Source organism: Puma concolor, chromosome B2 (genome assembly GCF_028749965.1).
Source record: "Puma concolor isolate L17-30 chromosome B2, mPumCon1.1.hap2, whole genome shotgun sequence".
NCBI classification, from domain to species: Eukaryota; Metazoa; Chordata; class Mammalia; order Carnivora; family Felidae; genus Puma; species Puma concolor.
The window spans coordinates 64,307,575-64,334,757 of record NC_141671.1 but is presented as its reverse complement, the minus strand read 5'-3'; the positions used below and the strand labels follow the sequence as shown (position 1 = coordinate 64,334,757).

At 36.3% G+C, this 27,183-nt stretch overlaps 1 protein-coding gene and 1 pseudogene across 1 annotated transcript in view; one reads left to right on the top strand and one right to left on the bottom strand.

Annotated features, from left to right (window-relative positions):
• Window positions 1-27,183, bottom strand: part of COL19A1 (collagen type XIX alpha 1 chain) — a 349,065-nt gene that overhangs the window by 292,048 nt on the left and 29,834 nt on the right. The window contains exons 5-6 of the mRNA XM_086707174.1: window positions 6,445-6,568; window positions 4,581-4,856 (exon numbers count right to left, since the gene is read on the bottom strand). Of these exons, the coding sequence (XP_086563300.1) occupies window positions 4,581-4,856; window positions 6,445-6,568 (400 nt within the window). The remainder of the gene's footprint in view (window positions 1-4,580; window positions 4,857-6,444; window positions 6,569-27,183) is intronic.
• LOC147581016 (cytochrome c oxidase subunit 6B1 pseudogene) lies at window positions 8,182-8,541 on the top strand (annotated as a pseudogene).

Below are 27,183 nucleotides of genomic sequence, written 5' to 3'. Positions count from 1 at the left end.
AGTAGCATGTTATTAACTTCCATGTATTTGTGTTTTTTTCCACATTTTTTTCTTGTGAATGATTTCTAGTTTCATAGCATTGTGGTCAGAAAAGATGCATAGTATGACTTTGATCTTTTTGAGTTTGTCGAAACTTGTTTTGTGGCCTAATATGTTATCTCTTCTGGAGAATGTTCCATGTACACTTGAGAAGAATGTGTACTATACTGTTTCAGGATGGAACATTCTGAATATATCTGTTAGATTGATCAGGTCCACTGTGTCATCCAAAGCCCCTGTTTCCTTGTTAATTTTCTGTTTGGATGATCTATCTATTAATGTTAGTGAGATCTTAAAGCCCCCTATTATTATTTTATTACTATTGAGTACTTCCCTTATGTTTGTGATTAGCTGCTTTCTGTATTTGGGGTCTCCCATATTGGGTGCATAAATATTTACAGTTATATCTTCTTGTTGGATTGCTCCCTTTATGATTATATAGTGTCCTTCTTTGTCTTTTTTAGTTTTTGTTTTAAAGTCTATTTTGTCTGATAGAAATATTGCTATCTTTCTTTTCACTTCTGTTTGCATGATAAATGCCTTTCTGCCCCTTCCCACTTTCAATGTTCATGTGTCTTTAGGCTTGAAATGAGTGTCTTGTAGGCAGCATACAGATGGCTCTTGTTTTTTATCCGTTCCATCATCCTGTGTCTTTTGATTGGAGCATTTAGTCCATTTACATTCAAAGTAATTATGGATAGGTATGTACTTACTGCCATTTTGTTTTATAACCACTTATTCTGTGGTTGCTTTTATAGTTCTTCTCTGTTCCTTTCTTCTCTTGCTTTATTCTTTCTCAGTTTGCTGGCTTTCTTTAGTGATATACATGGGTTCCATTCCTTTAATTTTTGCATATATATTATTGGTTTTTGATTTGGGATTACTATCAGGTTTGTATATATTATGCTTATAGCAGTCTATATTAAGTTGATGGTCACTTAAATTTGAACCCATTCTTTACTCCTCTCCCCCTCACATTTTAGGTATATGGTGTCATACTTTACATCCTTCTATTTATGAATCCTTTGACTGATTTTCAGAGATATAATTGACTTGAATGCTCTTGTGTTTCCTACTTTTCTTACTCCTACTTCTGGTCTTTTCTTTCCACTTAAAGAGTCCCCTTTAACATTTCTTGTAGGACTGGCCTTGTGGTCATAAATTCCTTTAACTTTTGTTTGTTTGGGAAACTCTTTATCTCTCTTTCTACTCTGAATGATAGCCTTGCTGGATAGAATATTGTTGGCAGCAGGTTTTTTTCTTTCATCACTTTGAATATAACATGGCACTCTCTTCTGACCTGCAAAGTTTCTACTGAAAATCAGCTGATAGCCTTATGAAATTTTCCTGGTATGTAACTTTTTTCTTTTCTCTTGCTGCTTTTATTTTTATTTATTTATTATTTATTTAACATTTATTTTTGAGATACAGAGAGACAGAGCATGAATGGGAGAAGGGCAGAGAGAGAGAGAGAGGGACACACAGAATCCAAAGCAGGCTCCAGGCTCTGAGCAGTCAGCACAGAGCCTGACATGGGGCTTGAACTCAGGAACCCATGAACCGTGCGATTATGACCTGAGCTGAAGTCAGACACGTAACTGACTGAGCCACCCAGGAGCCCCTTCTCTTGCTGCTTTTAGAATTCTCTCTTTATCACTACTTTTTGCGATTTTAATTATGATGTGTCTTGGGTTGATTTTGCTGGGGTCTCTGTCTCCTTGATCTGGATTTCTGTTTCCTTCCCAGATTCAGGAAGTTTTCAGCTATTATTTCTTCAAATAAATTTTCTGATCCCCTTTTTCTCTCTTTTCCTTTTGGGACTCCTATAATGTTAATGTTATTACACTTGATGATGTCACTAAGTTGCCTAAGTGTATTTTTATTTTTTTATTATTATTTTTTTCCTCTCTCCTGTTCAACTTGATTGCTTTCCATTAATCTGTCCTCCAGGTCACTGATCTGTTCTTGTGCTTCCTCTAGTCTACAATGTATTCCATCTAGTGAATTTTTAATTTAGGTTATTGAGCTCTTCATCTCTGGTTTTTTGGGTTTTTTTTTTTTAATGTTTTATGTCTCTTAGTTAAGGGTCTCAATGAGGTCTTCCACTCTTTTCTCAAACCCAGTGAGTATCTTTATCACCATTACTTTAAATTTTTTATTAGGCATATTACTTATCTCCATTTCACTTAGGTCTCTTTCTGTCATTTTGTCCTGTTCTTTCATTTGGGACATATTCCTCTGTCCTCTCATTTTGGGTATGGCTTTAATTTTACCTTCAAATGAAGTAAGATGTCACACTAAAAAACCATTGTAATACTATAATTTTTACATTACGTCTTTCTAGAGGACACACCTGATATTTTTCAGCTTCAGGTTCTGAGCTTAATTATTCTCTTGCATGAGAAGTTAGTAAGACACATGACACAGCACTCAGCTTTCAGAGGGTGAGCTCTGAGCCTGGGCCCTGGTCTTGAAACAGCTTGTTCCTCTCTCATTGCTACCTCCCTACAAAGGTTATGAATTTATCTCAGTGTGTTCTTAGTTCTTCCAGTTCTTTTGAAAACAGAGCCTTGCTCTCACTAATCCTATAAGAGATTCTAATCCCAAACTCCAGTCTTAAACTTTGGTACTTGCAGCAGGTATCACTCTCTACTACTATTGCAGAATTCCCTGAATGGACTCCTATCTACCTACACTACACCTACTGCTGAAAGTTACATCACTGATGTTCTTTCTAACTGGCAGTCCCAGTCTCCACTTCCTCCCTTGCCTTTGGAGAGACCTTTCTGAAAGGTCTGTCTATACTGTTGTATTACAATTAATACTGTTATTATTATTGGCAGCCACAATTTACAGACATAGTCTTTGGTCCTTCCATTAGCCTTCAAGATCTCTTGAGAGCAAGAGAAGTTTTTTTTTTGTTTGTTTTTTTCCCCATTCTCCTAGGGAAGGGTTGAGTGGAGTGTCTGGTCCTGAAGAAACAAATGAATATACAGGGAACTAACTACATATTAGGCACTATTGCACATACTCTATACAATTATAACTAAGTAACTCTACCAACAATATTTTTTAACTGAGAATACTGAGACCCAGATAAATTAACAGCTAACAAAATAAATCAGCAGATCATTAAGAGCTAGGATTTACAACCTCATCTGTCTGATACTCAAACCATCTTACTCTCCATAATGCCATGATGCCTTGCCTCTAGGATTCATTTTTCCTACTCTGGCCTATTTTGCTGATCATTACTGAGCTCCAGTTATGACATTCTCACTGATTCATTCAATGTCTCTAACAGAAAACACTTTAAAAATATTTTATTGACTATATACACTATATATATTTTACTGACTATATATACACACATATATTAACTTTATCCATCTATTAATCATCTATCTATATTGATTCCTTCCACATGGGCATTTAGAAAATATACACTGCCCGGGGCGCCTGGGTGGCGCAGTCGGTTAAGCGTCCGACTTCAGCCAGGTCACGATCTCGCGGTCCGTGAGTTCGAGCCCCGCGTCGGGCTCTGGGCTGATGGCTCGGAGCCTGGAGCCTGTTTCCGATTCTGTGTCTCCCTCTCTCTCTGCCCCTCCCCCGTTCATGCTCTGTCTCTCTCTGTCCCAAAAATAAAAATAAAAAACGTTGAAAAAAAAAATTTAAAAAAAAAAGAAAAAAAAAAAAGAAAATATACACTGCCCAAATATGTATTTGTACAGAATTGTGCTTTTGAAACAAAATTGAGCTATTAAGTGTTCTGTGTTAACACTATTAGCAATTCCCATTGGTGACCTGCATTCAGATTATTTTTATGGGTTTTCCCATCATTCTACCCATAAAAAAATGTAAAGTCATGAAATTTAGATATATCTCACTTTTTTAGGTTTATAGGCCTTCTTCTTTAGGGAAATTAATAATAAATCTATTATCACTTGAGCATCAAATATAGTTTTTAAAGGACCTTTTCAAATGAAAGGATTTTACAAGACATTGTTATCATCCAAATGACCTACTGATACAATTAGTGGTTATATTTCAGTCACAGCAGAACTTAAAAAACCCTTATAGGCTTATGAAAAATAGTCTGCAATACAAAACAATTGCTATTCTGAAGATGAATAAACAGCCTATTGTTCTTGAGTGGAAACATCAGATAATCTGGAACCATTTAATTTAAAGTTCATCTTTTTCCAGTCTTTTCTATTCAAAACATATAAGCTTATTCAAGCTACTTTTTGTATCATATTGTCAATTTTTACTAAGCTTTAATTGTAACAACCTCATTTTTTAAGGCATGACCTAGTTCTTTTAAATTCACAGGCTAGAGAAAATGGGTGAAAACAGAGAGAAGATAATATATGTGAAAATACAGTTGGAAATACATGGCAATGCTTCACACATCTGATGGCTAATTTAAAAAGTGTTGAGAAGGGAATGTATTACAAAGTAATTAAAGAAAGAAGGTTTTAATAAGGTATCTAATTTAGAAGTTTTACTAGTTCTCTTTCATAACGAACATCACAACTCACATCCACAGGCTTGCCATCGGAAGCTCGTGCAGCAATAACAGTCCTTCCACGAAGGTCCACAGCGTTCTTTTCATCTATATAACGGCTTGCAATTAAATTACAATCCATATAGAGTGAAATGCCCCGGGATTGTATACCAATGCCAAGTTTATGCCACTGACGATCAAACAAAGGACGGAGTTCTCGATTTTTAAAAATGTAGTTCAACACATCTCCCTCAGCAGCTCGGAACATAAATTCCACCACTTTCTTTCCACCATCAACGACTATAGAAATCTGCAAAAATGCAAATTAGCTTTAAGTGTTTTAAAACCAGTGTTCAAAATTACTAAAGCACACAAATAAAAAATCAGAAATGCATGTTAGTATAACCAAAGGACTTAGTAAAATGTTTTAGATGACACCTGGGTCCACCAGACTTGTTAATATAAAAGAACAACAAATATCCAGCTACAAAAATGTTTCAAATATGGGGTATTCTGGTGAATGTCATATGTTCCTTTCTTGAAAGAACATCTGAGAGTATATATTTATATATGTGTATGTATGTATCTAAGTATATATATAATTCTGTATGAGTAATTCAAGAATTAAATGTTACTTAATTTAAAAAGCATAAGAATAGGATTACTTCTCTTAGCATGGAAACTGAGATCAACTTCTTGAAACTTTGATGATTTGCATGGTGCAGAAAAGAATGCATTTTTATAAAGGACATACTTTTTCAGTTCATTTCATTTTTCCACCATAAAATTGTGACTGTATTAACAGATTAAAAGACCAGTGAAATAAAATGCATGTCAGTGGATATGTACAGAAATAAACACGGGGCGCCTGGGTGGCGCAGTCGGTTAAGCGTCCGACTTCAGCCAGGTCACGATCTCGCGGTCCGTGGGTTCGAGCCCCGCATCAGGCTCTGGGCTGATGGCTCAGAGCCTGGAGGCTGTTTCCGATTCTGTGTCTCCCTCTCTCTCTGCCCCTCCCCCGTTCATGCTCGGTCTCTCTCTGTCCCACAAATAAATAAATAAATAAATAAACAAATAAATAAAACAAATAAATAAAAAAAAAATTTTTAAATAAAAATAAAAAAAAATAAACACAAATGTAAGGTGCCAATAAGTAATACTGAGGTTCATCTCCTGCCCTGGAGTCCTTGCACTCTCATCTTTCTGCCCAAAAGACATCTCTTCCATAAGTATTCCTACGTTCCTATTCTCCGTGTGCCCCATTTTGGGAAGCTGTCCTTTCTATGTTCTCGTAGTCCACGCCCAGCTCCGAGCTTACCTCTACCACTGCACCTGTCGCACTATGATTATGCTCTAGCATATTGTTCTCCTAGATGACATCCCCTTAGGCCTTATGCTCCCTGAGAAAGGAATTACGCTTGTTAAAATCTTATCTTTGTCACTAACTAGCATACAGCATGTGTTCAGTAAGTTTTTATTGATGGCATCAATATTTATATCCTGGTTCTTCATTTACTAAGGACTTTCAGATGAAACAACGAACAGCTTTAAAAATAATACATATCAGAAATTATAGGAAATAAAGAAGTTATTAGTGAGATGGACTTAGTGTCAATGAAGCAGTTATGAAAGAAGGGCCATTTGAGTATCTTTAGACAAAATATGAATCTAGAAGTGAAAACAAACAAAAAAATAATCTTGTCTCACCCACCATGCTTTCATATTACAGATCTCAACAAAATCATCCTATGAGAATATTTGCATTTCCCTGCTGATGAATTCTTTAAAAGACTATTTGGACACCACATCTGCTTCCAAATTTGGGCACACTGTTCCAAGATTCACCTGGCATAATCACATAAGGGAAAACTAATCGGCACAACACTATGGCTCCTTACCTGTGGCAGATTCTGCAGGTTTAACACCTGCCACAGGAACCACCGTTCCTTTTTGGTGCTTCTGCGCACACGAAACACAGCTGCTATGGCGTACTCGTCAGGAAGGCCTTTGGGAAATATCTTACTGGGGGGAGGAAAACAAAGAACTATTGTGAGAAGACTGAAGATGAAGAGGAAAGAAAATCTAGATATGAAGGTTTTTGTAACACAATATCTCAGTCGTATTTTTCTCAATGAACTTATAACTTATGATGCATTTTTATAGTAATCTACCTATTGGACATATGGAAGCATCCATACCTACAGTACCTATGCAGTTTTTAATCCTTGTTCTCTCCCTTTTTAGAAAGTGTCTAGTAAAAGATTGTTATAGTTTGGGGTGTGTAAGAGCAAGGGAATAGGGCTAAAGCACTATGCAGTGATATTCCCTGACTCAACAAGATGTTTCAACAGAGGAGAATATCAGATTTCCCTGCTGTCTGGCAAACACTAGAGATTTATAATGGAAATAAATAGTACCCCTCTGTTTTGTCTATAGGCAGAACTACAGAGCACACCGCTAACAATTAAATGTATATTTTCCAAAGAAGTTTTATCATATTAAAGTCTTGCAAATGAGTTCCTAAGACTGATTTTCTAGTATCCATTTAAGACTCATACTGAAAAATAAACTAAAGAGGTTTTAGCTTATTTTTCATTCTTACAAAAAATATAACTAGCAAATTCTTTCTAGGTAGCAGAGAGAAGCCAAAAGACAATCCAAATATCTTTCTCCCTCAATCTTGTTTCAAAATACTGGTCTCACCGGCCCATGAGGAAACTCAGGGAAAAAAATTCAAAATGAACAGATCTCAAATTTAGACTTTCATTGGAAAACAAGAAGAAATACATTCCTACCACCTGACTTTTAAATTTATCTGCATTGTACGTAAAAATTCTGCAAGACAGGAATCATGCTTTTCTTTTAAAAAATCATGAGGAATAGTAGGTAAGAATTCTCTTAAGGACTAACATAGCCAAAAGTTGTTTATATAAAGGTAACACTATACCTTGAAATGGTAACTACTAACTCTGAACTTTACACTAAGGTCTACTGAAACTGATGACCACCTACTGAAAATGACAAGCAAACTGTCATGGAGCATTCTGAAATTTTGGTTCTACCCTCTGTGCTGGAAACCAAGTCATATAAGGTAGAGAAATCAGGGAAAAATAAGAAAACAGCTGTACTGGCCTAAAGTTCTTATTTGCTTATTGGTTAAACACAGGCACCCATTTATGTCTACGTGCGTATATATACATACAACTTTATCTTTTTGACAATCTATTTAAAAGGGAGGCAACTTGACTTTATTGCATTTATATATTATATCCTCTCTTAAGTGAGCGAGTGATTAATGAATGATTTTTTTATTCCACCACAATAAAACAAAATTTCTAAAATGGGATTTTCTCTATGAAGTCACCATTATTTTTTAATGTTTATTTAAAACTTAATATGTTTTAAATATTGTGAGATCATATCCTGAGCGAAAATCAAGAATTGGTTGCCTAACCGACTGAACCACCCAGGAACCCCTATAAAGTCACCATTATTAAACTGAATTTCACAATGACCATTACTGTACCAGTTTGAGTAACATTGTTCATTTAAAAACAAACAAAATGGTTAATTCTGCTTCCTGTCTGACTCTGGCTTCTTTTCTGAGTCACACTGAGCCATGAGCTGCTTCAGGGATGTCTTTAGGAGGTAGCACCACGGCGGAAGATATCAAGACCCAAATCAAGAATTATCAGACTGCCCCTTTTGACAGTCACTTCCCCAACCAGAACCAGACCAGGAACCGCTGGCAGAACTGCCTGTCCTTCCACCATTGTGAGAAGACAATGACTGCTCGTGGGGATGATGTCTCCATGTGCAAAATAGTATTGGGTGTGTGTACACAATCCGTCCCGTATCCTGGGGGTGATCACCCTGGGATGATGGCCTGGCATTAGGCACGTTTCCTGGGATGATGTGAACTGACTCCACCCACCTCTCCTTTGTCCTCCATTCTTCTCCAAGGGTGGTGAAGGGGGACCTGGGTACATGGTGATCCCCACCTTGGGATCCTCAATCATGGCTTAACTAAGAATAAATACTCACTGGAAAAGTGAAGACTGTGTATATGTAAAAGAGCCAGATGATCAGGTAAGAAGCCTGGGTAGAACATTACTTTGACCAGTAAGAGGGGCTTCAGGGTGATTGTTTTTTCTGTTTTGTTTTACATTATTAAACTGATCACCTTCTCTACACCAGACAAGAGTCTTTACACAAAGTAGCCTCAAGCCCCTGTATGTGCTAAAATGTATCTGCATATTCTATTATCTATAAAACTTCAAAAAAATTATGTAATTTCAGAACCATATAAAATTGTTTAATAAAAACTCCTATGTATAAATAAATAAGTAAATAAAACAATGGGGCTTTAACATCTGCCATTTCTCTTTGGGACCACCTATAAATCCGAAGAAGAGTACAGACAGAGGTGAGAGGTGATGCCAAATCATAAGCTTCCAAATAAAAATTTTGAACTAGTTGCATCAAAATTCCTTTTAAAAAGGAAACATCGGTATAGCTGGGTGGTTCAATCAGTTAAGTGTCTGACTCTTGATTTAGGCCCAGGTCATAATCTCATGGTTCATGAGTTCGAGCCCCATGTCAAGCAACACAGAGCCTGCTTGGGATTCTCTGTCTCCCTCTCTCACCCCTCCTCCCCTCTTCATTCTTTATCTCTCTCTCTCTCTCTCTCTCTCTCAAAATAAATAAATAAACATTAAAAAAAAAAAAAAGGAAACCTCAATCCACACAGCAGATCCCTACCCACCCCCTACGTGCAGTAACTTGTGTCTCTACCTGTCTTCAAATTTCCTGCCTCCTTTATCCCATTCTCTACCTTCATGGTTTCAGGATCATATCTTTATTTCAAGTGTTTTGGAATTTGACAACACTATTTCCTGGGATTTTTCTTCTATTCTTTGTATTGAACACATCTTCCAATATGAGCTATACATCACCAAAAAAAATTGTAAGCTTTTATTCTTTTCTCCATATAATATTCTCTTATTCCCTCTTTTAGGAACTCCTTTTTTAGACAACTGTTTAACACCTGTAATACCACCCATGCAGTTTCCTTACCCTTTCTCTTATATTTTTTCACCTCCTTATTTATTGTACTTTCTGAGATATTTCCCTGATTTGTTTTCCAATCCATCTATTCAACACCAATTTTTGTTATTTTCTTATTTCCAAGATGCTCTTGTGTTCTCTTTTTAAAAATATCCTGAATGCAATATTTTAAACCCCTGACATAATCAATTAGGTCGGCTTTTAAATGTTTTTCTCTGCATCCTTGACTATCTTCATTTCACTCTGGTTAGCTTTTCCTGTTGGATAGTTTGGCCTCTCTCTTCCATGTTGGAAGCTATACCCTAATTTCTGATCATTTTTTTATAATCCATATATATGTAAGGATGAAGCATTTAACTTTGACAGCAACCTTCATGTATGCTGGCACAGTGTGTCGATGAATAACTTCACTGCATAGCATGATCAGCTGGCAGATTTCACTGAGAGTTCCTCAAATGTGAATGTAGAAAGATTAGTTCTCTAGGAACATTCAGTTTCTCCAAAGAAGAATCTACTTCCCACTTGATAAAAAGTTTTCATCTGGATGCAGGCATTCTAGAAACAGTGGGGTATGTGGGAGTCACCAACCTTCTTACATGAATACTCTGCATATCTGCATTGTTACTATCCATTTAGTCCTTAATCCTCCTGCATTCTAAAAGCATTCCTGGGGCACCTGGGTGGCTCAGTCTGTTAAGCTTCCGACTTTGGCTCAGGTCATAATCTTATAGTTCATGAGTTCAAGCCCTGCATCGGGCTCTGTGCTGACAGCTCAGAGCCTGGAGCCTGCTTCAGATTCTATGTCTCCCTCTCTCTCTTCCCCCTCCCCTTTCTCTTTCAAAAATAAATAAACATTTAAAAGCATTCCTAATGAGGGGCACCTAGCTGGCTCAGTAAGTAGAGCATGTGACTCTTGATCTTGGAGCTGGGAATTCAAGCCTCATGTTGAGTGTAGAGATTACTTAAAAAAAAATAAATAAAATCTTTAAAAAAATAAAATAAAAAATAAAAATACAGCATTCCCAATCAGTTAATCCACTGGCCTCTTCTCAATCCTCCACTCCCCTCAATCCTTCTGAAGATCTTTTTTTTTTTTTTTTTTTTTTTCAACGTTTATTTATTTTTGGGACAGAGAGAGACAGAGCATGAACGGGGGAGGGGCAGAGAGAGAGGGAGACACAGAATGGGAAACAGGCTCCAGGCTCTGAGCCATCAGCCCAGAGCCTGACGCGGGGTTCGAACTCACGGACCGTGAGATCGTGACCTGGCTGAAGTCGGACGCTTAACCGACTGCGCCACCCAGGCGCCCCAATCCTTCTGAAGATCTTAATATACATCCTTTCCATATTGATTGATATAAACCAAGGGTCACAACCACATGACCATAGGGCCCAACCAGGAAACTGGAATATAAGATTCCTGAGGTTTTTCGTCTATCCTATTCACCCTTTTGTTCCCAGCATCCTTGTGCCTGCACAAGGTAGGTACTCAATAAATGAATCAGTTAATGAAATGGATTCATATATAAGTGATCTAAAAAAAGAATATAAAACAAAACCGCACACCCCTCTCAGTCTAGCTTTGGTTTTTCCATCTCAGATAGAAATATGCATATAAGAAAATTTCACTTTCCCCTTAAGACTTTTATTAAAGGAGCCTGGGTGGCTCTGTCAGTTAAGCATTGCACCCTTGGTTTTGGCTCAGGTCATGATCTCACAGTTTCATGAGTTTGAGCCTCTGTTGGGCTCTGCTTGGAATTCTCTCTCCCTCTCCCTCTGCCCCTCCCCCACTAATGCTGTCTCTGTCTCTCTCAAAATAAATAAAACTTAAAAAAACTTTTATTAACAGAAAAAAGAGGGAGAAGTGAGTTAATAACAGCAACTGACACTCATCCTTATGCAGAGGAAACACATGTGGACTGAGGGAAACCAAGAGCCCAACCCATCTACATGGGGCAGCTGCTCTTGAGCTCCAGCCAATTGCTGCTCCCCAAGAGTGTGGGCCCAGCGTTACCAGAGCATCCCATTTTTCAAGAGAAGCCAAATACCTAGACATTTTATCTGAAAAGTTCAGAGTTTTCATTTTGGCAATCAACTCAGATTTTTCATAAACACTGTCCAGACCAACACTGTGCAAACAAAGCAAAAGCAAGAACTACTTATGTTGGTATGCTTGATGGTGTGACAAAGCAAAAACGAATGAAAACACCTTCCTCCTCACTATTTAGGATTTTAGACATGAAGACACCTATCATATCTCTTCATGAGACTGCAAGTTTTTTGAAGGCAAGGACACCATTTAATCTATCTTTGTATCATCCACAAGCCCAAGTGCAGTGCCAATAAGGCACTCTATAACTGTTTGTTAAATAAATGCATGATTTAGTAAATGAAGCAGATAAAGACATTTAATTTTGATATAATTATTTAATATTTCATGAAACTAAATGTAATTATTTTTCAATAATTTACAATCTAATTTAAAAATTGAAAATATATTCAATGAAAGGTTCCTCTGTGAGAAAAAAATAACAAAAACAAAATATTATTAATAATAATGTTGATATACAACAAATACAGTCTTAAAATAATACATTGAAATAAATTTAGTTTTGTTTGGAGAAAAACTGATTTTTTTCTTAGCCTAAGTTTATAATGGATAAAAATCCTTATAATTACTGCATTTTCTTTTCAGAAATTCATGTTGTACTTTCAAGGCCAAAAATGTTTTTGCTTGCCAAATTGTAAATTTTGAAGAAAAAGTTCTCTGTTTTAAAAATAACACATTACAAAATATATCAGCTCTTACAGACTATGTTTCTTGTTTATACCACCCAAGCACACTTAATGTGACACAGAATAATTTCTCTGGGTGTTGCCAAAGTTTCTATTATAAAAGAGGCCATATTGGATTACTAGTCTGTTACCAGAGAGATATAATGACAGCTTGTTATGTGTAAGATATCCATGCTTGAATATTTTTGAATGGAGTGTAATTTCCTATAAGAAATCCTATCCACTGCTTACTCAGTGATATTCCCATTAAGAAAAATATTGTTGATCCTTATTTGCCGAACCCATCCATATCTATATCTATATCTATATCTATATCTATATCTATATCTATATCTATATCTGTATCTGTATCTATATCTATCTATCTATAGATATATATGCTAAAATTCTCACTGGGATATTTTCTATCTTCCCTCATACACATTGCGTGCAATTCAACACTGTAAATGGAAAATTCATCCACATAAGTTAATATTAACCTACATATGAAGAGCTCAAAGTTTAGTGAAATTTAAGTGTAATAAATCCTTTATTTCCCATTGTCTACTTTTGTTCACACTAATGAAAACACCTGAATATTCATTGACAGATGAGAACAGAGGTATACCAAATTAACAAAATGTTCGATCTAAAATCAATTTTTTTTATTGTGACTAAGTAAAAGTCACTGAGAACCAAACTAAAGTCGTTCCAAATTATCCAAAGGTGCCAAAGGAAATTGGCTGCCTGTGGAGTCCTTTTTACTCTAGCTCCTCAGAGAGCTAGTTCTAGATATAATCTGGAGTGTCTCTGAAGCCTTGTATTCACATACTTTAGACTCCTTTGAACTTGTAATTGATTTCAATGCTGAAAAAAATCTAAAATGTAGTTTTCACCTTCTCTCTGATGTTCTCTATGTACAGCCCTCTGTTCAATCATAAAATGGAAAGAAATGCTATTAAACTCTAGGAGAAGTGGCAGAGAATAAAAAATGGGGTTCCTTATAATGATCAGCTATGGCAGAAGGCAATGTCCAGATCTGAGAACCAGTGAGATTTGACCCCACTAAAAAATTGATTTCATAAAGCTCTTAACATTATAAAACTTCCCTCTTACTGTTAAAGTTAAGAGACATTGTAAATATTTTCTTCTTTATATATTCTTTACTTCCTCAATTTTTACAATGAGCATAAGTTGTATTAATGATCATTTGTAAAACAACATTACTACTTTCAGATTAGGAAAAAATAACACTATTCTTTAAAGTTACCATAAATTAATCTGATATTCTTCAAGGTCAGAGGTGAGGGAGAAATAATAATAACAAATGTTATTTTTTTCTATTATGGGAGGTAAAAAGTCATAGAAGTCTATAACTCCCAACCTAAAGCCTTCAGAATGGTTTAGTCACTAAGGCATTAAGATGAAAGAAATTCCAAATGAAAATACACTTTTCCCAATATTTTCTCCATATATTTCAAGCAGAATATCTAATTACAAAGTACTAGTACCTATACTCATGAAGTTGGATAAATATTAACATCTTATTTAACATAAGGAATTCACTGTACAGGACTTTAAGAATGGGTTGTATTTGTCAAAATAGCCTACTGCCCACATTCTCTGGATCTTCTTTCTCACTTGATTAATGAAAACTCCTTTCATGATCAGAATTTATTTAAAATCTTTAAGAAATATACATAAAATGATGATGTCTAAAAGGTATGTATGTTACAGAAAAGATCTTGGCATGAGATGGAGGAAACATTTAATCATTCTGTGTATGTATAATTGTTACTAAATATGATTCTACATAGACTGCCTTTTGCATACATGGTGTGAACACAGAGATTGTCCCTAACTATGAAGTACTTTCATTGACAAGCCAAAACACCTAATACTGTACTATCAGAGATTTCTTCCTCTTTGGAAAGTGCATGTGTTTATAAAACATAAGCTCTGTTACCACTAAAATAGTTCCTAGAAACTCATCGCACAATACTAATAAAGTATCTAATAATTAATTCTCACCACGGAAAGTGTAGAATAGAGATCTATAGGGACTACAATAAAACAAAGAAGTTAACAGAGACGATATAGAGAGGGAGGAAGGAATAAATCCAGAACAGGAAATGACCCTGGGTTAGAAAATGAAATGTCATTGTCCTGAGCCTTGGGCAACACAAGCATCACCTTAAGGCACTGGGAGTTTGGAAGGAAAGTTCCAAAAAGAAAGGTGATGCCAAAGGAGAGAGGCAACCAAGATAAAACTTGACTATTTTCCTTGCCTGTGCTGTCAACTCACATGCCTAAATTACTACTGGGCATCTCTACTTAGATATTAAAGGCATCTCTAATTAAATAACTGAAATTGAACTTTTGTTTCCTACTAACAGGTAGGTACAAGGTACCTTCTCTAAGGTACAAGAATTTCACATCTCAGTAAAAGGCATGGCCATTCACCCAGATTTCCAGTCTAAAAGTCATTCTTGACTCTTGCCTTTCCTTGATTTTCCTACACCCCATCCAATCATCAGCAAGTCTCACTCTTTCTAACATCAAAATAGATTCTGACTCTGTCCACTTCCCTTCAGTTCCACTGTCACTCACTACCCTAAGCTGCCACCTTCTCTCCCCTGGACTCCTGTGATGGTGTCCTAATTGTTCTCTTTCACCTACATTACAGGCTAGTCCTCACATAGCAGCTAGGTTCAGCTATTAAAATGTAAATCATACCACATCCCTCCCTTACTTACAGCCTTCCTACAGTGTCTATGGTTCCTTGCACATGGCTCACAAGGCTTCATCTGTTCTGACCCCTGCTTCTAACACATCATCCCCTATTCCAGTCTCTATGTGGCACTCATACTCCAGTCACAGTGACTTGAAATTTGTTCCTTACGCACACCAGGCTCATTGAAGTCTTAGACCTTTGTACTTCCTGTTTTCTCTCCTGGGATGGTCTTTCCCAGAAATCATCACCTAGATGACTTTCTCCCCACTATGCAGGTCTTAGCTCTAATGTCACTTCTTCTGGAAGATCTATAGCTGTTCTCACATCAATTACTACCTAACATATTACCTTCTTTTATTTTTCTTCATAGGTTTATAACTACCCAAAGTTTTTTTAAAAATGTATTGGTTTACACATGTATTGCCTGTCTCCAACCACTAGAATGTGATTTCCATGCAAATAGGGGCACTGACAGACTTGTTGCTCTAAATCAAGCTTTAGACAGATACTAATCTGGCATATAGGAAGCACAAACAAAACTGTGTTCCTTTCATGGACAATCCATAATGATACCTATGACCAGTCCTAGCAGGTGCCAAACACCAGTATTTGCATAATGCCTTAAAGTTAAGGCCTTTAAGACTATGCCACATCACAGTCAGCAAAAAAACAGAAGAGAAAAAAATTCAAGCTCTATGTGATTTAAAGCAGGTTAATCAAAAAGTCTGACATAAAATGAATCCAGGAACAAACACAGTGTTCTTACTTTCAAAAAGAAACTTTAAATCTCCACGGGCTACAGCAACACAGAACAGCTGCCCCGAGAAACTTCACCAAAAGTGTCCTTCAGCAGAAGACTTCCGGTGCTTGGAAATGTTTCAATTGTAAGAAGCCACACACAATAGTTTTCTGTAGTTCTAGAGTCCTAATGTTGAAAGGAACCTTAAGAGTGATTTAGATCAGCCATCTCATTTCATAAATAAGAAATTAAAGCCACAGAAATTAAATAACTGCCCCACCATTACTCTGCAAGACAGAAGTCAGGATGGAACTTGAACTCGGAACTTCTAATTCCAAGGTCAGTTTTTTCTAGTATATCAAGTTGCCTGTATCCTCTGGGTTAAGAATAAAATTTCCCTCATAATTACTGACCTGACTTAAAAGTAATGTTTTGGGACTACAAGGGAGGAAAAAAACTACTTTTTTTTAGTACTAGGTGAACTGGGGAGAATATAAGTAAATATCAAACATTAGTATCAAGAAATGATTAGATAAAATGTTTACAATCATGATAATATTAACAACAATAAATCATATTTTGGGCTCAGAGCAAAGCATTCATTATGACATTTGCACATCCTAAGTGACCAGTAGCCATGAGGGGAAGATTATTACAGTTCCTTCCCCTCATCATATTTTGAGCACAGATCAGGAAGTATCACAAACCACACAATGATATCTTTAAAATGGGGCTACAATCTGTTGGGTTTTAAGAAGGATATGCATATGACAGAAGGTGACAACCAATCAGAAATACTTTTTCCATATTCCTTAGAGATCATTTCTTAGAAAAATTAGTATTTTTCACCAAACATTTCTTTAAAAAATGAGAGGAATTTTCAGGAAGTAGTAAAAATTATGAGAATAGTATACATACTAATAATTATGCAGTGTGAAGAAAAGCATGAAGTGTTCTCATAAAAAGTGCCTCTGTTTATCCTTCTGGTTAGAAAATATATTGGGATTTTAATATGTTAGGAAGAACATCAACAGAATGTAACCTAACTAAAAAGACAAGTAATTCCTCAAAATGTGAAAATAATGACCATAAATGTGACTATTTCAAATGATTATGGAAGGAGAACCCTTAGCACCGATCCTACATTAATGCTTTCCTGGCATGGGGATCAGTGGAAGTTTCTATCCCATTCATCCCCTGAGGCATGAAATCAATGCCAAACATAGCTATACACAAAGTTAACTTAAAGTTGAAATGTCTGGTCTCTCAGGTGCAGAAAGATGCCAGCTGAACAAGTAATGGACATTCCTACCTGCCCAATTAATGAGAAACCAATAAGAACTACCTTAAAAGGATAAACTTTGCTTTTTCATACTCCCTTCTAGGAGGGGCACATTGCAAGCATGGTCATGCCAGGAAAAATCATAAAATTTAAAAACATAATCCGCCCTTTTAAAGTGCATATAAATATTTATTGATCAAGTTGTTTTATGGGGAGATGGAATCAGGGAGTGGATCTCATTTATTTTCCATGGCTGGGCCCTGGTGGTTTGTTGTCAAGAAAAATAAAGACCTTAATGAAGCCCATAAATTTATTTACTTCTTTGTATATTAAGTAATTGGTAATTTCATTGTACAGCAAGTTCAGGCTGATGTATTTGTTCAGTATTCCTAGAAGGACCATAGTTTGTAATATGGCAAGTGACATCTCTGTCTCATGAATAGAAAAAAATAAAAGACAAACCAAACTGCAGAATAAAAGGGGATTAGGAAGAAAAAAACAATACTGCCAGTTTCTGTTTTGCTCTTTTACCTAACTAAATAATAAGCACTATGAGGCAAGAAGTAAAATGTAAAAAAGGAAAAACAAAGAATAATAAACTTTCATGATTTCAGTGCTCATAAACTGAAAAGCAAGAGGACATAATTATGCTAGAGAAATTTAATTTTGTATATGGTGTTTCAAAAGTCAAGCATGATACACATTTGAACAGTGAAGTGTTTAAAAAGTTTAGTTACTAATTACAATGGTTCCAGAGGTAATTCTTCAACTAGCTCATAGCACAAGGCTTGAAGCAAAGCCTTTTTTTTTTTTTTTTTTTTCAAAAGTGCTATTTTGGTAGAGATGAAGTGAGTTTTCCAGGTCTTATTTAGCAAGACCAACCTTTATTTACTTTTTTGCTTTTAAAATGAAATGGCTAAATGGAAAAAATCTATTTTTAAATAGCAAGAACTGGCTTCCAAATTAATTCTTCCATTCTAAATAAGCGTGAGGCAGAGTTTATGAAGAACTTCCGTATTTACAAGTATCAATGGGGCCTTTGACTTGCTGAATATCTTCCAGGAAGAGAAATATGATACAAGTTACATTTCCTGAGAGTGAAGTGAGAGATGCTTGGAGTTTATAGTAAGTCATTTCTTTCCCAGCTGACACCCACCATCACCTGTCACGTTACAAGCGATTTGGCCAGCAGGGCCTGGAGGGTTTATCTGAAATGCCTTCCTCCCAAGCTGGGTGGTGATGTTTGAGTTTCAGAGCCACAGAGACTCTGAAATCTCACCCTTTTTGTGCTTGCTAAGCGGATTCAGACAGATAGATCGTTAATGGGAAAACAAAGCTTCGATGACGCTCTAGTAATCATATGTCTGTTATGATTAGCACTTGTTCATCATGACATTGTAAATGACTTCCCATTGAAAACAAGCCCTTCTACTATATGACATTCAGATAACAGAAATGAAGGATGGACTAGAGAAGCCACACTTCAGAAAGGCTTTGAAAGTAACTTTTTCAGGTGTTTCCATCCAAAAAAAGCAAGGAAGAAAGAAGGAAAGAAAGAAAGAAAGAAAGAAAGAAAGAAAGAAAGAAAGAAAGAGAAAGAGAGAGAGAGTGAGGGAGGAAGGAAGGAAGGAAGAAGGAGAGAAAGAAAGAAAGAAAGAGAGAGAGAGGGAGGGAGGGAGGGAGGAAGGAATAAGGAAAGAAAAAAGAAAGAAAGAAAGAAAGAAAGAAAGAAAGAAAGAAAGAAAGAAAAGAAAAGAAAAGAAAAGAAAAGAAAAGAAAAGAAAAGAAAAGAAAAGAAAAGAAAAGAAAAGAAAAGAAATCAACCCTGGGTAAACTTCACGCCCAAGAGGTCCTCTGAAAACTGGTGTTCTTCCTGAGTCTAGGGGTTTGGCTTCTGCCTCAGGATCATTTACACCTAACTGAAAGCTGTGATTTTCCTAGTGGCATATATTCAGCTGTTTGGGGTTTTTCCCCCCTAGAATGTAATGCTATTGCTCTCACACCTTCACTTTATTTTAGACAGCTTTATTGAGGTATACCTGTGGTACTGTGGCTTCTCCTCAGATCTTCCAAATTATTCACCTTTCACTTTATTTTTATCAATAAAGTTCAAGCTCCTTAGGCTGGCACAGAAGTCCTCTCAGAACAGCACCTCAGTCTGCCCTTGCAGCCTCCTCTATCCTGCAGACACTCTGCTCACCTGTGTTCACTACCACAACACGGGATTTCTTACCATTCTTCAAACTGTCTTGACCTTTAAATGATACTCCCTCTAACTACCGCATACTGGCCCCCGCCTCACCTGGCAAATTCTTCTTATGGTTCAAGCTTCTACTTCTCACATCTTTTGTGAAGCTTTCCCTGGTTCCCTCGAAATGGCTTCATCTGTTCTTCATCTTCATCTATATACATACATCTAAAGATTGCAACTATATTCCACAATAGCTAATTGTTGACATATCTATCTTTGCAGACAGAAATAACGCCAGGGATCATGTCTTTATTTATCCTTAAATCCTCAGTGCCTGGCACATAGTGAGTCTTCAGTGTCATTTAGGAATCAAATGAAATACTTTGTTAGAATTTCTTCATTCACTGCCATTAAAGCTGAATTGAAAAATAATAGGGAGAGTATATTATAAAATATTTTTTCTGTATACCTTGTAAGCAAAGGGAATTTTATACTCTTATCATGGGTAAATTAGAAGATAGATAGAAATGTAAAGATAATAGGGAGGAATGCCTAATCCATATGTCTATGAGCTTTGAGTCCCATAGAAAAAAAGAATGCCAAGAGTTGATTTGATTAATTTGTTCAATATAATGTGATGCTTTATGCCTTGGACATGGCCTTGAGGTCCAGGGGACAGTTAGAGAGAGGATCACTGAACCCATGTCTTCACTCTCCAGAGCATACACACACACCCCACTTAGCTATAAGCCACAGAGCAACTCAGGCACCTGAGGACTGAGGTTAAGCAGCCATGAGTAAGGATTGGCTAGGGCCCAATAGAGTGGCATTTTCATGGAGAGGTCTCCCAACAAACACAGGGATGACATGCAGAAACAAGGAGATTAGAACACAAGGATAAGAGTATACTTTCTTTTGAACATAAGCACATGTGCAAAACTCTTCAGGCTCCCCAAAATAACAAGATATGTTTTTAAGAGGGGACTGAGGTTCCATAGCTGTGCAGGTAGAGTAGGAATCATCACAGTGTAGGCACTGATGTCAATATGACATCATTTGAACCAAATAGTAATGGGACCTGGGAACATTTGGATTATCTGAGCCAGAATGAGATTAGCACTACATGAAAAGTATACTGAACTACAAAAAAGAAGGAGGAGGAGGAGGAGGAGGAGGAGGAGGAGAGAAGAAGAGGAAGAAATTTTGCCTGAGGATATCAGTGAGGGCTGTATCTAGAAGGTTGAGCGTGTACTGAACTTTCTAGGATATGTAAGATTCAAATTGGCCAAAATGATGGGCAGAACATGACAGATAGAAACAGGTACAGAAAGGCAGTGTAGAGAGATACTTAGGGACATTCGTGACAGGGCAGTGGACACCAGCAGCTTTGAAAGAAATCTCCACAGTGTTCAAGAAGACCTGGTCAGTGGGGTGCCTGGGTGGCTCAGTCAGTTAACCAACCAACTTCAGCTCAGGTCATGATCTTGCAGTTCCTGAGTTTGAGCCCCAAAATGGGCTCACTACTGTCAGCCTGTCAGTGCAGAGCCTGCTTCAGAGGCTCTGTCCCCCTCTCTCTGCCTCTCCCCCTGCTTGAGCCATCCTAAATATAAATAAATGTTTAAAAAAAAAAGAACTCCTGGTTAAATATGAGGGGGCTAAGGGATGTGTGAGGAAGCAAAAGTGGTCAGTAACATTATTCCTTTGGGAAGTTTGGGAGTGAAAGGGACTGTCAAGGGAAAAAGTTTCTAGAACAGCGAAGGATTAAGTATATATTTGTAGACTAAGAGGCCAGGATACTGTGGAGAGGGACATTGAAAACAGAAGAGCAAAGGAGATCATGGGTGGATCAAGGTATTAAAGGAGGCTGACAAGGAGAAGATTAAGAGCACAAGTGAAGGGGTTAACCTTTGAAACCAGGAGGGTCGCCTCTAGAAAGGACAGCTGAAGCAGGAAAATTCTGAAGTAGAGAGCAGAGGTTGAGATGGTTCAAATAAGAGGAATACCTTGGGGGCAAAAGATCTGGTCAATTCAATCTCATATTCAGCCAACCAGATGTGAATTCTACATGGCACTACCACACATGTCCGTATTAATTGAAATTTTCACTGAACTTGTGATTGTTTCTAAATTGCATGGATATAGCCATGGTGAGAGGAATGATTAAAGTCAATTATTTCAATATATTGCTTTTTAGCTTAAAATTATAAAAATTGCACCTAATCTGGAACAAATGTACTTTAAGAAATGTAAGTGTTAACTAAAATGAGGCAATAAGAGCACCTGGGTGGCTCAGTCGGCTGAGCATCTGACTTTGGCTCAGGTCATGATCTCATGGTTTATGAGTTCAAGCCCCATGTCAGGGCCAACAGCTCAGAGCCTGGAGCCTGCTTCGGATTCTGTGTCTCCCTCTCTTTCTGCCCATTCCCTGCCTCTCTCTCAAAAATAAATAAACATTAAAATTTTTTTTTTAATGAGGCAATAGACAAGGTGTACCAAGCTTATTTGAGTCACACAAAATAACATAAGCAGCTTTTGGCTAACCAGGCTTATTTTCTGATTACCTTTCCTGGTTAAGTTGAAGGAATTGAAATGACAATAAATCAATGGTTTATTAGCCAACACAATTATTCTTCCTTGAGGGACATACATTTCAAAGTTTATCATTGAAATCAAAATTGTACATCACTGATTCTCTGTCTCAGAATGAAGATTACACTATCCAATGTTATTTTATTAAACACAGATCGTTTGCTCAATCTACAAAAAAATCTGTCAAATTCTTATAAAGTTATTCTTAAGTACTAGTATAACAAAACATCAGCATTACTACAGTCAATTCTCTGCCTAATTTATAAACTTAAGATCATGCTTAAATTTAGGTTTACAGCCATTGTAAAAGCAATACATTTGCAACCACCTAAGTTTAATAATTAATTAATCCTCACAGCATTTTAATGGGTCACATAAGATTAATGGTAACTTGAGAGATGTGCTTATGTGCCTTCTTTCTTTTCTATACTCTGAAAACCTGCACTGCACACTCCACAGATACATACTCACAGCCCCCATCCAAGCCAAAGCTCTGTTGCCTCTTAGGAGATTAGATTTATTGAATAGAAAAATAAGTGAAGAAAGAAGAAGAATCAAATATATAATCTAACAATAGTAGATTAATCAATGCCTGTCAAATTAGCCCAAGTAATTACCAAAGTAAAACACCTTGATTTTATTACTTTATGATAACATTTGCATTATTATGACTTCTAAGTAGTATATTTAACTGGCACCTTACTATTCTCAAAGTAACTGCCATAAGGACATTTTAAGGTAAGATAATTTCATACAATTAGCCATAATAAAATAGGAAATAAGCTCTAAAGATATCCTGTTGAACACTGTACCTATAGTCAGTAACAATACCCTGGACACTTAAAAATGTGTTAAGAGGGTAAATCTCATGTTAAATGTTCAAATGAAACATATGAACAAATGAAATGAAATAAAATAAAACAAAAATAAAATAGATATGAATGTTGTAGAATCTATACACATATAATCAATTACTGACATTTTTTACCTTTCCCCAAACAATATTGAATTATATGAAATCTGAAGGAGAAAAATCACAACTTTTTAAAATTTGATGATGATAATATTAAATGTTTCCAAAATTGGTAAATGGAAATACTAAACTGATAATATTTCATATTATATTACATTTTAGTAGCCATTTCTATACAAAGCAATTTGTTACTGGAATATATTAACATCCCTAAATTTGCTAGAAAAAAATAACATTGATTCTTAAGATAGGTTCTTGTGATGGAGATGTAAATATTTCCAGGCATCCTTAAAATCTGTCTAATCATACTCTTAAAATTCTGTTCTAGGGATGCCTGGATGGTTCAGTCAGTTAAGCAACTGACTCTTGATTTTGGCTTAGGTCATGATCTCACAGTTCATGGGATCAAGCCCCATGTGGTGTTCCATAGTGACAGCATGGGGCCTGCTTAAGATTCTCTCTCCCTCTCCCTTTACCCCTCCCCTTTCACTCTCTCTCTCAAAATAAATAAAATAACATTTAAAAAAATTCTGTTCTAATATATATAATTTGGCTATATTGTATGATTTAAAGAATTCAGTAATTGTGAACCTATAAGGCTTTTCTTTTCATCTTAAGAATATTGGACTTGGGCACCTGGGTGGCTCAGTTGGTTGAGTGCCCAACTTCAGCTCAGGTCATGATCTCACAATTTGTGAGTTTGAGCCCCATGTCAGGCTCTGTGCTGACAGCTCAGAGCCTGAAGCCTGCTTCGGATTCTCTGTCTTCCTCTCTCTCTGTCCCTCCTCCAATCACATTCTTTCTCTCTCTCTCTCAAAAATAAAAAATTAAAAAAAAATTTAAAAAAAAGAGTATCGGACTTAAAGCCTCACCTCACATTTTTGGTATGGCAAACTACAATTGAGGAAATACATAAAACTTATGTGTAACAGTCATTCAATCTCATACTAACAGCTGGACAACTTTTTAATTAAGTCACTTTTCCTTACATGGGAAAGTTCTTATCTACAGAATGATAGGATGGCCCAAATGAAAACCCAAGGGACGTATAAATAATAATTCCCTATATTTTTATGGAATTGTGAAGTAATCCTCCTGAAACATTCAAAGATTAGAAGCTTCAGTGCGAGAGTTCTAAACATAGTTTTTAGAGCCACAGATTTTAACTGGTTTTGAGAGCTTGGAGAGGTCCCAAAGAGCAATAAAAATGAAAGATGAGTTAGAAAACCTGTCCTTATGAGGGAAAGACTGAAAAACAGCCTTGTGTGAGATGCTAAAGGAAGTTTACCCTTTATGAGGAAATGGCTGGTACTGAGTCCCATGGCCCGTGCTTGATGATAGAAGGCAACACATCTCAGCTCCTTGATCAAGGCAAGAGAAAAGTGCAGTTTTTCCTTGTGCCATGTGTCTCTCCAGCAGGATCCAGAAGGCAAGACTGGACCCACATTCTTTCACCATTGTAATCTGAGAGCCTAGCAGAGTCCACAGTGAACTCAATAAATGCTTTTTGAATAAAAGAATGAGCTCCACGCTACCTCGTTTTCATTACAGTGACTTATTGAATGCTACCTTTTATTCACCTGTTAACAGAACAGAAACATTTCAGGAACCTTACTTATGTAGTAAGCTACTGCTTTTACTTGTAATTGCTACAAGCTTTTAGTTGAAAAAACAAAACTTAATGACAAAAGTTTTAAATGATAATGTCTAATGCTACCGAAGATACTGGGTATTATACAGAAGGATAAAACAATGATGAAACATAATTAAAAGTATATATCAAGATCTCTAAAAATGAACTAGTAATTCCACTGAGAAAAATCAATCTTATGGAAATAATTCTAAACACAGAGAAAAATAACCTTCCTGGATGTTGTGATGTCATTTACAATGATAAAATCTGGAAGTAACATAAAGGTCCATGTAGAAAAGACATGAGCATAGGGTGAATCATTCAACACTAGCACAGACAAGGTATAAATCATGCTTTAATATACAAAACAGCTTTCCCCATACTTAGGATTGTTTCTAAGGGAACTGTTAAGGTTCAGGGAACTCAAATAACTCCTAAAAAAAAAAAAAAAAAAAACTACTCATCTTCCAAATATATAATTTGGGGTTTCCTCCTTGTGGAGGATTATTATGTTTATAAAAACATAAAATGAAAATGAGAAAAGCTCCTATGAGCTCTTTTTTTTTTCCACGTAAAGCTGTGAAAAGAAATAGCCCTTGTTTCCAGAGAGTAATCATCAATTTAATGAAACAGAGAGAGAGAAGATTCCTCTTCACTGGAGATTTATTTCTTTGTAACGAAAGCAAAGGGGACCATACATGTCGATTATGCCACTGTGTCTAGCCACAGTATTCAAACTCATAAAAACTTATTAATCTGTGTTGATTATTGTTTTTCACACATAGCCTCATGTACCCTCATTCTTAGGAACTGGTTCAGTGGCTAAAGATACCAGCTCATAGGAATCATTCCAAATAAGAGAGACAACAGACTGGAAACATGCATCAGCACTCCTCTCTCGCCTCTTTCACTAATGGGTCATAGCATTCTAATTGGCTGAATCTAATAATGGCCTCAGAATCCTTCTCAACACAGTATTCCAAATAGCCACTAGCTATCAATCATGGAACCTCAGAGATAAGGCTTTTTACCATCCTTGAAATCAACAAATCAGGGTAATTCACTTCCCTCCCTGTACATTTGAAATCAGATGATTTCCTCATTGGCCAGTCAAAATAAGAGAGTGTTGCCCCTTCAGAATCAACAGTATGTGGGAATTCAACATTTATGAACCCTTCTAAAATATTCAACTGCTAAGACATTTTTATTTAGTTATTTGGGACATTTTTATTTAAAACATGTTTCTATAGAAACAACTAATGAAAGAACTGTATTATACCAAGAAAATAAGGTGCTCTGTAGTATATGCATGTTTTGTATATGTTTTCTCTCAAAATTTCACCATTTTGCCCTTATAATTGCCAAAACACAATTTAAAGATAATCAGAGTATGATCACCTGGGATATATAACTCTCAATATGTACAGAAATAATGAATTATTTCTTTTGCACAACCAAGGGTACTTGTTGTAGATACAAGAACCCAAGGAAATGAATCTTTTAAAGCCCACAAATACTTTCATTTTCTATCCCAAGGAACACTGAGGAAATGGACACAAATTTAAAATAAAAGCAAATACATAAAGTCCCTCAAAGTTCCTTGAGCATGTATCACCATTAAGTGTACAATGTTTATTCGAAGGGCCCCTGCAAAAGTAGCCCTTGGGATTCCCGCATTAAGCCAGGCTCAAGGCACTGAGGGTGCCCAGTAAGTATCTGACCAACACATTCTTTCAGTCTCTCCCCTCATGAATCTCACCTGGAAGATGACAGAACTATAAAAATAATCTCAGGTACAGAGAGAATCCTCGTTTTCCACATAAAATAGCATCTGCCTTTTCCTATGCTGATTCTGCAAGGCAGCTTATTTACAAATACATAAATAGCTGCAACTTTACTCCAGTCTTATTGAAAAATCAAAATGGCATCATGCAAGAGAAGCATCCTAGCATACTTGGCTCAATGAGTGAAATGTAAATGGAGATGAGCCAAGCTACTTGACACTTGCTAGTCAGCTTAAGCAGATACCCTCCAGTTTCCTGTAGTGGAGGTCCCAGGGTTCTGCCTGTAGAGCCAGGGAATTTACTTACATTGATAGCCCAGGGATCACACAATGATTTAGAGCTAAAGGTTGGAAAATAAATGTCAAGTTGTGGCTATATCTATTATCACACATATCAAAGGGGAATAGCATTGCCTAAATATGGCAGGAAATTTTCCACGTAACTACTTAAAATCAGCTACATCTTCTTATACACAGTTACAATGAATTTTAAAAAGTTTTCACTCTAATCCTTTAGCCACCTGGACAGAATTAGAGGAATTTAAATTGTCAGGAAGAAGGCAGGAGAGAAAATGCACTTTAATTTTTATAACAGAATTTATTGCCTTTCTTAAATTCTTTAATTAAGGTTATCTACTACTAGTTTAAAATCATATATATATTCATATATATGTTACATATTGACTTTATGTATCATATACATATGTGTGTACATATATATATATATATATTCATATATACGTTACATATTGACTTTATGTATCATAAAGTCATGTATCATATACATGTGTGTGTATATATATACATATACACATTCATATATATGTTACATATTGACTTTTCTTTACTGGATATGAATACCTAAACATGGG